Source organism: Doryrhamphus excisus, chromosome 19 (genome assembly GCF_030265055.1).
Source record: "Doryrhamphus excisus isolate RoL2022-K1 chromosome 19, RoL_Dexc_1.0, whole genome shotgun sequence".
Taxonomy (NCBI): domain Eukaryota; kingdom Metazoa; phylum Chordata; class Actinopteri; order Syngnathiformes; family Syngnathidae; genus Doryrhamphus; species Doryrhamphus excisus.
The window spans coordinates 10844617-10857284 of NC_080484.1; the positions used below are offsets into that span (position 1 = coordinate 10844617).

General features: G+C 43.0%; 1 protein-coding gene across 5 annotated transcripts in view; it reads right to left on the bottom strand.

The window, feature by feature from the left end:
• The window catches only part of utrn (utrophin), a 116177-nt gene that overhangs the window by 82756 nt on the left and 20753 nt on the right, over positions 1-12668 (bottom strand). For all 5 annotated transcript variants that reach the window (XM_058055994.1, XM_058055990.1, XM_058055989.1 and 2 more), the window contains 24 exons: positions 12395-12514; positions 12148-12249; positions 11977-12084; positions 11720-11899; positions 11491-11654; positions 11290-11413; positions 11121-11208; positions 9823-10067; positions 9584-9752; positions 8048-8166; positions 6069-6206; positions 5882-5995; positions 5572-5724; positions 5174-5344; positions 4914-5105; positions 4710-4844; positions 2845-2994; positions 2560-2721; positions 2350-2481; positions 1445-1618; positions 1213-1368; positions 975-1145; positions 579-758; positions 359-487 (listed from right to left, as the gene is read on the bottom strand). In XM_058055994.1, the coding sequence (XP_057911977.1) occupies positions 359-487; positions 579-758; positions 975-1145; positions 1213-1368; positions 1445-1618; positions 2350-2481; positions 2560-2721; positions 2845-2994; positions 4710-4844; positions 4914-5105; positions 5174-5344; positions 5572-5724; positions 5882-5995; positions 6069-6206; positions 8048-8166; positions 9584-9752; positions 9823-10067; positions 11121-11208; positions 11290-11413; positions 11491-11654; positions 11720-11899; positions 11977-12084; positions 12148-12249; positions 12395-12514 (3576 nt within the window). The remainder of the gene's footprint in view (positions 1-358; positions 488-578; positions 759-974; positions 1146-1212; positions 1369-1444; positions 1619-2349; positions 2482-2559; positions 2722-2844; positions 2995-4709; positions 4845-4913; positions 5106-5173; positions 5345-5571; positions 5725-5881; positions 5996-6068; positions 6207-8047; positions 8167-9583; positions 9753-9822; positions 10068-11120; positions 11209-11289; positions 11414-11490; positions 11655-11719; positions 11900-11976; positions 12085-12147; positions 12250-12394; positions 12515-12668) is intronic.

Genomic DNA, 12668 nt, shown 5'->3' on the forward strand with positions numbered 1-12668 from the left:
AAACAAAATCAGAACACATCCACAACAAATCAACTACTACGTGAGTGATAAAAAACAACTAAGCGTTAAACATAAACTTTACAAGTGTACGCAAGGCTGGATAGTCCTGTGACAACAACAATGGTGCAAGAGGTAGGTTATGTTGTGTGTAATGTGTGTGTTGTGTTGTTTGGATCACTTTTGTGTATATGCTATAGATTCCATCTAACTATTTCGAAAAAAGAATTTGCAAACGCCCGATGGGCCGGATTGAGATAATTGTTGGGTCTGATGTGGCCCACCACTGTTCTAAAAAGGTAGAAGTACAGGGTAACAGCTCTATTTGTACGTACACTTCAAATAGATTCTCATAGATTACCTTGAGCACTTTATCTCGCTCTTGTGGCTCAAGCTTCTCGGCCTCGTCCAGGTGGATCTGGGTCTGGTAAAGCCAAGTGCTGATGTGAGCCAAGTTCTCATCAAATATCTCAACCTCATTCTGGTGACTCTGTGCGTAAAAGGAAATACAAATTGAACATTCCAACATAAGCATCTAAGCTATAATCGATGTAGACAGTGCATTTATTCACTGCACCCACCAGCACGGCACTCAGCCAGTCCTCGATCCATGTGTGGACTTGGCCCCATGAATCATTGAGGCCACTGAGTTTGTCCTCCAGCTGCACCTCGCTGCCCTCCACTAGAGTCTGCAAGCCAGCGCTGGTCTCCATCAAGCTGGACAGATCCTGCTGACGACGCTCCGACTCCTTTAAAAGGCCCTGGAGGCACCGCAGTATGGCATGAAGTACTATCTTACCTCAGGTATCCATCAGTATACAGTGTTAAATAGTGGTGTTAAATAACCCAATTGTTACAAACTCTCAGTTTGAGCAAGAAGGGAGAGGGAGTAAGAATGTCTTATTGTGCACTCTGCTGGCCAAAAGCAGAACTACACATCAAAACAAAAGGGGACGGCAAAAGTCCAGATAACTCACATTAGCCCAGCCAACCTCTGCATCAATGTCCGCTGGCATGTCTCCACTGCTGTTCTTCTGCTGGAGCTGCGCCTCGCTAGTAGTAAGCCACTCCCGCAGGGCGTCGCTCTCCTTGTGGAACTTCTGAGACAGAGACAAGGCTTTTTCCAAGTCCTGTTTGCCCTCTGTTACCTGAAGAAGAGAAATGGGGTCGATAAATGGCCTCACACGTTACAGCAGAACATGGATATTTACTTACCTGTGCCCCCAGGTCATTGTAAAGCAGTTTGAGAGCAGTCAGCTGCTCGTCCATAGCCTTGGGGTTCTCCGTCTGCTGTTTCTGCACAATCTGACGACCTGTTTTTATCACCGTCTCCACCTCCAGCTTCACTTCGCTAAGCAACTTGTAAAGTTTCTGCAAAAATTAAGAAATGATAAATCTGTTTGCATCTTCTGACTACTACATTAAAATAATATAATTTCAGTCTCACCATACAGCCATTCAGGTGGACCTGGATTGTCTCCGGCTCCAAATCCCGGACATCCAGAACGTGCAGCTCAGCCTTGGCGCCGTCTAGAACCCTCTTACAGTCCAGCATGCGCTGCTCAAAGTTAGCAGGTTTCTGGAAGAGCTGGTACTTGGTGGAAATCTCCCTCAGTTTTCTCTACACAATTCATTTCAGACAAACAACTAAATAAGAACACTCCAATTAGTATATAAGTATTATCATTACCACTATTCCAACATTGGTTCTGTTGCTGTTGTGTTGTGCAGTATGTGATAAACGAGGGATACATTTTCCTCTTTGCTTTGTCATGCACAAAATCATCAGTAAAGTTTTTTTTAAAAAATTAAGCTGTATACCATATATTTTCACATTTTGGAAATAAATATCCGCTTCTACCATATTTTCGGGAGTATAAGTAAGAATATTGTCACAGTTTGACCGATCCTGACACTTACAGTCACGTGCAACTTGTGTGCTGCGGTTAAAGTGTGTGGATGGTTGTTTTTTGGCGACACCTGGTGGCTGCAATAATTCACTGTGTTGAGTTTGTGACGCAGTGAGGCACACAAATTGAATGACACTCTAGGTTAGTGAATACTTTCTATTGAGCTTCCGGCTTTGAGACTATATGTCTGTAAGTAATGTGCAACTATAATTATATGATACTTGTGTTATAAATATTTTAGATCGAAAACTGTGCTTTATTTAAATCCAATTCATAATCCTTATGTGAGACATGAACACACACGTCTCTCTTGTCTGTGCGTTCTACAGATATAAAAGCATGTGTTTATAACATGATTATTAACAAACGTATAAACTATTCATACAAAGTGGTGAAAACGTTTTAGCAGTTTCTAGTAGTCTCCAGAGGGGGTCAGTGTTACCTGAAGCTGGTCCAGCATGGTGCCCCCTTTGGCAGCCTTGCCATCAGCGGCTGGCAGAGGCAAATTGGCCACGTTCCTCCTCCGCATCTCCTCCACCGTGACTTCGTGGGTAGCGATCTCTGCTCCGATGGTCTGAAAAGCGGCGTGTCAAATTGAGCACACGTCTTGTCTAGTCAGGCATCAGGTGTCAACGATGGTGTTTCTGCCTGCCTGTGCCTCCTGTGGAAGCTGAAAGGCGTCAATGCGGTCGGTCAGGTAGGAGGTGAGAGTGTGGTCCAGCTGACAGAGAGACTCCTGGAGGGTTTGAAGAGCCCGGTCGTTCTCCTTCAACGTCTGCTGCTGCTGCTCCAGGCCCATCTGCTTCTTCACAGCCTGGAAATAAACGTAAACATTTGGTTTAGAAATAACCAAAATTAAATCAATGCATATAAATATGAATAATCACACTAACTGGACAGCTCATGAGCTCAGCATGAGGAACTCCAAAGTCCTCACCTGGTTGTTGAGTTGCTCGTAGCGGGAATTGAAGGCCTTGAGTTTTTCGCTAATGAGCTCATCCAGAATTCCGCCGTCTATCAGTGTCTGACCAAGCTCTCTGATTTGTGTCCGGTTGTCTCCCGGGTGGCGGAGCACGCTCTCCAGAGACTGGCAAGTGATTGGACAACCAGTCGGTGAGGGAGTATCCAAATACAAGTCTTAAGACTAAATACAAATGCATGTGAGGAAACCGAGAGAGAAAGATGACAATGAAAGGAGAGATTCGAGAGAAATCAGCTGGTTGAGAGACAGCATTGTCATTTATGTGAGGTCATTTACTTTTCTGTCTATCACTTTTTCCTTTCAGGGGGGTGACAGACGAAAGAATGAGACACCCAGAATGGACAAAGGGAGCTGAGAACAAGAAAAAGTGAGAAATAAGCCGGTAGAGTAAGGGACAATTATTGTCGTCAAGGGTCGTTGCCATCTTTTATAACAATGCAGCATTCCAGAAGCAGCAGGAGTGTGATTTTAAAAGGCTTTGACAGTGATGCTGCAGGCGGGCTACAGATATAGCAACCAGCTAGACACAGCCTGGGAGCCAGAAAATGAAGCTAGGAGAGCAAAAGTCATGGGACACAAATGTGACCATGATGGGGCATCGCAATACATTTTGGATAATTGGATGCTTCCCATTCGGACTCTATTTTTCTTCCTGTAAAATGCAATGTCCTAATGTCCAAACTTTTTCCAGTGATGAAAAATGAAAGTAAAAGAAAATAAATACAAGGATGGAAAGGCAACTTGGATATTTTGCAGAGCAACACATGTTGATACGCTAAGACGGTATATTTGTGATACAGCTGAAAAAGTCAGGTATATTTATATACCTGACAGTTTTCGCTCTTTTTTCTCAGTTTTTGCTTTTGGGATTTTTTGTTTTTCAAATTTTCTACTTTTCCCATAAATTATAACTTTAATGTTACAAAATAATACATTTTTTTCTTTAATGTTTAAATCTATGCAACTAAAATATTTCTCCTCATGATATTACAAGTTTATTCTCACAAAGTCGCAAAATGTACATAACATAACATAACACAACACATAACAAAATACAACTTTTTTCTCTTAACATTTTTACTTTATTCTTGTTGAATTTCAGCTGTTTTTGTAATTTTCCAACTATTTCTTTCTTCTGGTAAATTCCGGTCATTATGACTTTATTCCCATATTTTGAATTTATTCTTGTTATCATTATCAGCTTTTTCTGCAACCTAATTTTCCAAAAATTTAATTAAGTTAAAATTAAATTTTGTTTGTTCCTCATAATATCATGACTTGAAAAAGTTACATATTTAAATTGAATATTTAATTAATTTTAACTGTATTTTTTTTCAATAATTCAACTCAAAATTCCTAATTTTCTTAATTTATTTTAAAATGTTTTTAAAAATATTTTGACTTTCTTCTTGTAAAATTACTACAGATTTTTCTATTTTTACTGTTGTTGCTTTTTTCTTATCAAATTATATTTTTATATTGGTATTAGATATTTCTGGCATTATATTTGTTTTTATATATTTTTCATTATTATTTCTCATGGCACACTAAATGGACAAAACAACAATTAAAAACAGTAAAATATAATATACAGTATATATACATATTGTAAGATTAGATATATGATATACATATAAAATTGTATTATGCGCATTATGTTACTATTTAGCGGGAGAAGCAATAATATTATTTATACAAAACTTGCAGGCTGGCCAGTCACATTTTTCCCGCTTTTCTGCATGTGTTACATTCAAACCTCAGTTTTCTAACGCCCTAGCTTTCGTATGAATCGGTATTCAACCAAAATATGTTTCCAGTACCTCCAGAGCTTCATTAACAGCCTCAGTGCTTTCTGGTATATTCTCAGTCGCTTGGACCTTCTCCTCTAAGGTGTTGAGCCAACTCTGTTCCATATCCAGATACTGGAGTAGCTCCATCCAACAGGACCATACCTCCTGAATGACATTTCAAGCATTATTAACATTATTACGTCCCCATATGATGACCTAACACACACTTATTACCTCCAGGGTGTGGCACTTGCTCTTAAAGCGGTCACAGAGCTTGTGGTAGTTGCCCAGAACGCCCTCAAGCTGTGCCGTCAGCGCCTGCCCGCTGCCTACACCAGACGGTGACTTTTTAGACACTAACATATTGATGCTGTCCTTCAGGATTTTCACTTTCACTTCCTTCTGTAGCACATCCTCTTGTCCCCTCTGGAAGACAGACCAAGATTACAAATGGTGAAGCCGTGCTAAGAACACCTCCACCTCCACCTCCGCACCTTCATTTCATCTAGCGCTGACTCAAGCTCCTCTGGACTCTTATACTCAAAGTCTCTCATCAGAAACTCCTCGTCCACTTGAGCCATCCATTCCTGCATCTCCGCCAAGTCTTTCTTCAGGTTCACCTGCTTCTCCTGACTCTCTGACAAACTCTCCTGGCGGCTCAGCAACTGGAAACAGAAGATATTGTTTTTTGTTTTTTTTTTAGATCTTTCTGTGTATTTGTGTTATGCAAGGTCCATGGGTGCCATCAAAACTGGTGAGAGGAATATTCAAATAAAAAAAATAAAGGCATCTTGGGATGGTGTGTGTGTTCCAAGCGTTTGGCTTTCTTATGATTAGTTATTGTCAAGCAACCTAATGGTGCAAATTGCAAAGTGCACATGAAAAATCTTACCTGTTTCGAAAGCGAGTCAAATTGACTTCGCAAATCTGTCATATTCTGCCCCCACTTGGCCAGTCCTGGTACTGCAGCCGCCTGCACAGCTCTCACATTCTCATCCATCTGCTTAAAGGAAGCCTCCATGGACTCCATCTCGTTCACATGCTCCTGCGTCACAACGACAAATGGAAATGCCTTCAGAACCTTCAAGTCATAGAACCGTACTACAGGCTGTACTCGTGCTATTTCGGGTTAAGACACTTTAAGCTATGTCGCTTCACGGTACTGCGTTTTGCAGTTCAAACATAGTTCCATCATGTCTGACCTTGCAATGATTCAGCTCCTCCTGTAAGCTCTCTGTGTTCCCCGACCTCGTAGCATCCCGGGACAAGAGTTCCCGAACCGCCTCCAACCAGCGTTCCAACTCCCCCAACTTCACCTGAAGACGACATTGCATTAACGTCACATTCCTAGTCCTACTACGACTGCGACTGCAAGGAAAGGTGTTGGACCTGCTGGTCCTTCATGCTTCCTAGGAGACACTTGAGCGTGGCCAGCTCCTCGCGGGCCTTGGTGGACAGTTGACTCCATCTTTGTTGCTCTGCTGGATCGGATGCTTGCTGCGTTTGTTCAATCTCCAGACACAAGGCCTGTAGAGGACAAAAAAAAGGAGTCTTAACACAGAGTGTAGACCAGGGGTGGGCAAATATTTGGACTCGAGGGCCGCATTGAGTTAACAAAATTGTCTGGGGGGCCAGAACATATATTTAACACACACACACTATTTTATGCTTATCATTTTCCTTGAATTATTTGTCTAATTTTATCTGTAAAAGTGTTATCCTATATCAGTTGTATGTTCTCATGTCCCTTTTTTAACCCTTTTTTAACCCTTTTTTAACCCTAACCCACTTTAAACATCACACCACATCAAACTATGTCATTTAATTTGACAGTTTTGTTGTTTATTTTTGACTAAATCAGACATCCGACTTGCAAGTCATGTTGCCAGTTTGTATGTTAAAAGTTGAAGTTACTTAGAAAGCAACTGGCGGGCCGGATTCAAACGCTTGGTGGGCCGCATGTGGCCCCCGGGCCGTAGTTTGCCCACCCCTGGTGTAGACAACCACAACATATCCCACTCGGCATCAAGCATACATGCTTTTGTCTCGTACTGGAAATTACCATCTAGTACGTTGTTGCCTGACTAGGAGAGACTGTGCATTGAAATCTATGCTGCATGTCAGGGCACGCTGCCCAGAATGTGCCAAGTTTCTGCCGGCGTAACAACAGCTCAGACCGAGCAACATTCCAAAGCAGAATGGAAGGAGGGTGAGAGGCATGCACAGCAACACACTTAACATGTTAACACACACACACACACACTACAGAAAGAAGCAAATGGCTAACAAAGAAAATATGATGTCACACATAGATATACGTATATAATGTACTTAAGATGCATACTGATTGTTCTATCACACACAGTGTGTTCATTACTTAGGTAGTTAAATCCCTCGTTATGCAGTTAATAAGCATGTTTTCTTACAAAACTCATGTTTTGACCAGCTGTACCTAATACTACTACGACATTACTACTGCCACATCACTACAGAGTCTAGAGCGGGGGGAGCCACCTGATGTGGCCCAGCAAGGTGCACTGCATTCGGGCACACACGCCAAGCAGCTGGTGTGATGCCACGGAGGTCCCCGGCAAACATTTAGCACTTTTTAAACACGGCATGGCGGTCTAGTGGTTAGCGCGCAGACCTCACAGCTAGAAGAACAGGGTTCAATTCCACCCTCGGCCATCTCTCTGTGTGGAGTTTGCATGTTCTCCCCGTGCATGCGTGGGTTTTCTCCAGGTCCTCCCGTTTTCCTCCCACATTCTAAAAACATGCTAGGTTAATTGGTGACTCCAAATTGTCCATAGGTATGAATGTGAGTGTGAATGGTTGTTTGTCTATATGTGCCCTGTGATTGGCTGGCGACCAGTCCAGGGTGTACTCTGCCTCTTGCCTGAAGACAGCTGGGATAGGCTCCAGCACCCCCGCGACCCTCGTGAGGAAAAGCGGTAGAAAATGAATGAATGAATAAACGCGGCATCTTGCCAAGGCCCAGGCGTTGTAGGGAGCGATGCTGGTGTTTCAGGTGGCTGATATGGTTTTTGTGTTATCAGTCGTGGTTTTTATTTAGCCTCATCACAGAGCATTTGGTACAACTAGCAGATGTTGTTTCAACACCACATAAATAACTCATGAAAACCACATTTGCTTGAGTCTTTCTTACATCCAAAGTACAATCTAAATTTAAAAAGGAGAAACGTGCATCTCTAATTTTAATCATTCTTAGTGGGTCACCATGACTGTACTAATAATATTGTAGAGGGGCCAAGGAAGAAACCATTAAGTATTATTAAGTACAGACCTGCATGCATTGACTGTGAATATTAAGGATTGTTATTCTGACTTAACAACGAAGCTTCACCCACCTGTGCTCGCCGCACTGCCGCCTCGGTAGTGAGAACGTCGTCGATTCCGTCCCTCATCGCCGCCAGCCTGGCCTCTAGCGCCTCCACCAGGACAGATCGAGTCTTGATGGCCTCCAAAACTGAAATTAAAATAAAGGACAAGGGGATGTTTAAACAATATGGAGTTATTACGTACATGTGTCCCACCACAGGGAGGCAGTGTGAGTGGCTGGAAAAGAATCTAACCCGATTCTAGTTAATAGTATGTTTGACAGCATGGAAGTTAGCCAGCTCATCATTCATCGACTAAAACACAACCCCCGACTTGAGATGTTGACATTCCTCTTCACAACGTCTTCACAGCTCTCCTCCCTTCCTTGTCATGTGTGTCAATTAGCATGGGATTTGATCCTTACATAATGTGAGAATGTTTGTATGCGCAGAGAGTGATGGAGCAGAACATGAAGATAAAGACACGAGGAAGGCAGAAACAAAATGCTCAACCAACTCTGTCATAAAAGGACGCACACACCTCAGCCTGAGGTCACTGGGGGACTTTGGTCCAGTTTCATCTTACAACACACTGCTGGACAAAAGCTAACCAACACCGATGTCCACACTGTCCAGGTTGATGTCAAATAAACAAAATACTAACAATACTTGAAGGACGTGCATGTGAAGGAAAAAAAAAGTATCTTAACAGGCCAGGGGGCAAGTGAGGCATTTAGCGTAAAACTGAGCATGCGCCTCACTTTTGGAAGTTTTCTTCATGTCTGTAGGGGCTTCTAACGAGGAATCACACGAATTGGCATTCTACTGCAGAACAAGAAGCCTGCTGAGTGTGCATCAAATCCCAGCTAAGACGCTTCTATCGGGGAAAGACTTCTAAAACTATTAGTTCTTTACTGCGTCTATACAAACATTTCCAAAATGTATGTTATAATAAGTAAGTAGTCATGACAGCTTGTTGTTAGAATAGAATATAACAGATTTAGGCAAATACTATGTAATCAATTTGTATATAAGAAGTGTTTTCATCGTAGTTGGATTAGGTCAACTACATAGCTGATTTTCATAAACAAATATTTTGATCACATAGACAAACCTACATAACCAGTTTGTATAAAACCAATGTTGTGATCCCAGCTTGTTAGTTAGGCAAACACTATATAACCAATCTCATGACATGTTACGTACAGTCGCTACTAATCTGCATTAAATATATTTAACCACATATCAATTTGTACGGATCATTATGTTCTGATCACAATTTGGTGCTTAGTGTGTTGGTCAGATTAAGGTGGGGGGAAATAAATGTTTGCTAAAACCTACAAAATGTCCAAAATACATTTGAGTTTGGGTAAAATCCCATCTAAGACGCCTCTATAGGAATCAATTCAGGATTATGCTAGATCCCTCAGCGCCACTCTTCATTCTACCAAGACATTTAGGCCAATTCGATGCTTCCGCCTTTATGGGAATGCTTTGGGGTACGCCCTTTTCTCTTCCACAGAACACAGAGCGCATCCCATCAAAGGTTTGACAGGTCAGAGTTACCTCGGTTCAGCTCTTCCTGTCTGCTCTGGAGTCGCTGCAAGGTGGAAGCGTGATGTGCCGACACCACTACCGTGTTGTCTTTTAAAGACAGCATGTTTTCCAACATTTCCACATCTGCACAAATCCTCTCCAACTGCGAGCCCAAGGGAGCGACTTGGACCAGGCGGGACTGAGGACCAAAGAGGAGAAAGGATTCATCAAATGATGCGATTGTTCGTCAGCTGCGATGGACAAATTACCTGACATTCTTCACTCATGCTCCCGAGTCCGGCGTCGTCACACTTTTCCACAGCAGAAGTGGAATCCAGCCATCGATCCAGGTCAGTCAGGACCTGATCCAGACTTGCCAGCTCTGCAGACAAGGCAGTGGACTGGGCCTGGGCGCCGACACGGTCACGGGCTACCCGCAGTTCCCTGGCACACACCTCCCATTCTGTTTGGATCAGGTCTACGTCCGCCCTTACCGAGTCCACATGGACCCCCTCTGAAGGGGCACATAACAAAGACTAAGACTAGTCTGCAAAGTTTACAAAAAGTTAACAAAAAAAGTCATAAAAAAATCTAATGAGCATCTCTTCATTTTTATGAGTATTTATAAAAAGCCAACTTCTCAGCAGGGTGAGTGTTTTACGACCCCACCCACAAAAACACACACAAGTAACTAGCATCTGAATAAAAATAAAGAGGCAAATAATACCCCGAAAGGTAGCAATTTCATAGGCAAATTGATGCTAATCTGCACAAACTTTGCATGTATGACATTAACTCATTCAATCCCAGCCATTTTGGATTGGGCTTTATAAACATGATACCAAGTGACCGCAGTCATGATACAACATACAAAATATACGGATATAAATAAAATAATAAAATGGTTGCTTTACATGAAGATAACAATGTATTCACAAATATAACACCATGAACCATTTACAATTTTCACATTTGGAACTAAATGGTGTGCGTGCACACTTTTCCGCACGCCTGCATGCAGTAGAATTTCCCTTTAATGCATAAGTTGGTGCACGCTACAGGGCTCAATGCTTTTTAAAATGCACCTAACATGATCTCTTCTATTGTGCAGTAGCATCATCATCGCTTTTTGCCTTTTGCATGTAAATACAGTGTGGATTGGGCGTATAAATACGTCTTTGGTAGCAAACGATTTAAATAATAATGTATGTGCTTGGGCTGCACAGCGACCGAGTGGTTAGCGCGCAGGGTTCGATTCCAGCCTCGGCGATCCGTGTGTGGAGTTTGCATGTTCTCCCCGTGCATGCGTGGGTTTTCTCCGGGTACTCCGGTTTCCTCCCACATTCCAAAAACATGCTAGGTTAATTGGTGACTCCAAATTGTCCATAGGTATGAATGTGAGTGTGAATGGTTGTTTGTCTATATGGGCCCTGTGATTGGCTGGCCACCAGTCCAGGGTGTACCCCGCCTCTCGCCCGAAGACAGCTGGGATAGGCTCCAGCTTACCCTGCGACCCTCATGAGGATAAGCGGTAGAAAATGAATGTCCTTCGTCCTTCACCACGTACCTCTCTCAAGTTGGTCCATCAAGCCTCGACCTTCCTGGATCACTTGATTGATTGCAGGCTCCTTTGCTTGGAGTTCCATCTCATGAGCCTACAAGCCAAAATCACATGTTCAACTTCCTATTCCAACAGTACGTTGTATGTAGTGTGATTGTTTTTTTCCTTCCCCAACCTTTAACTTTTCCTGCAGGCCTTCGGTATCACTTGTAGTGTCTGGATGTGTGGAGGCTAAAGCCTGAGTAGACGCCTTCCATTTTTTCATCCAGCTCAAAACATCTGACAGTTTATTCTCAAACCTGCAGAAGACAGATTGAATAGATGAGTGCATGTTTGTGTTTACACCGAGAATGTTTCTATGTGTTTCAGTTCTTACACTTTCCTGACTTCATTGTCAGTCTCCACCAGGCGTTTTTTGGGAGGAGCAGGTGGGGGCAACTCCTGGTCGTGAGTTGAAGCAGCGGCCGCCACGGCAACCGTCCTCATGACAACCTGTTCGTCCACCTGCGTCAATCCGACATCTGTGACAGCTTCCATCACCTTGGCAGAGATATAGTATATCACTGCAGAGTTGCAATTAACAACAAAAAAAAACGTATGCCTACTTGGAAGGAGCAGTCCTCCAGCTTCTGCACCAAGTTGTCCCATCTATGTGCCAAATCCTCAGCGTCCGCCTCAATATTAGCTCCGGCCTCTGAACTCCTCAGTAACGATATCACATCCTGGCCTGCATCGGAAAGTTGGTCTAGCGTCCGCCTCTTCTTCTCCATGTCTTCCTTGAGAATCTACAGATTGTCACAATATAATAGTTAAAAGGAAAAACTGGCATCAACTGCAATGTAGCCCCTCCCTCTTTACTTACAGCTAGATGCCGCACGTTTGCGTTTATATCGCTGGGGTCCTTAAAATTGCTGGTTTCCACTTCACTCAAGGCTTCCTCTTTTTTCTCCAACCATGCTCTGAACAAAGCCTGCAGGAGAATGGTTCCTTAGTAAACATAGCAAATGGAGTTAGACGTAGCTGGGTGCTCTACCTGATCCGACACCAGCTGCTGCCACACCGTGAAGACTTCCTGTAGCTTGTGCCACCTCTCCTCTGTCCAGCGACACACAGCAGCCCAGCGTTCCCCCAACGACTGAACACAAGACGTAAACCATTATTACTACCATCTAGCCATCTAGTATGTGTTTGTACTCCCCATCAACAACAGTAGAAGTGACACTAAGTACACTAACCGATATTAACAAATCTACAAAGATGCTCTCATGCTAACAACTTACTTGCAGCTGCTCCTCCAAGGCAGCGGTGGCACTCTCACCGCTGTTCTCATCCACCACCACCACCATGTGCGTGAGAGAGTTGACCTTCACCTGCTCCGCCTCAAGGTCATTCTGAAGCTCCTGGGGGGGAAAAGAAGAACAGGGAAATTATGTGTTTATGTGAATTGACAGACAAATGTTAACTCATAAATGCATATGACAGATGTTAACATGTATGTGATTGGACTGACAGCTTACATATGTTTACATTGCGCTAGTATGTGAATGGATCTAC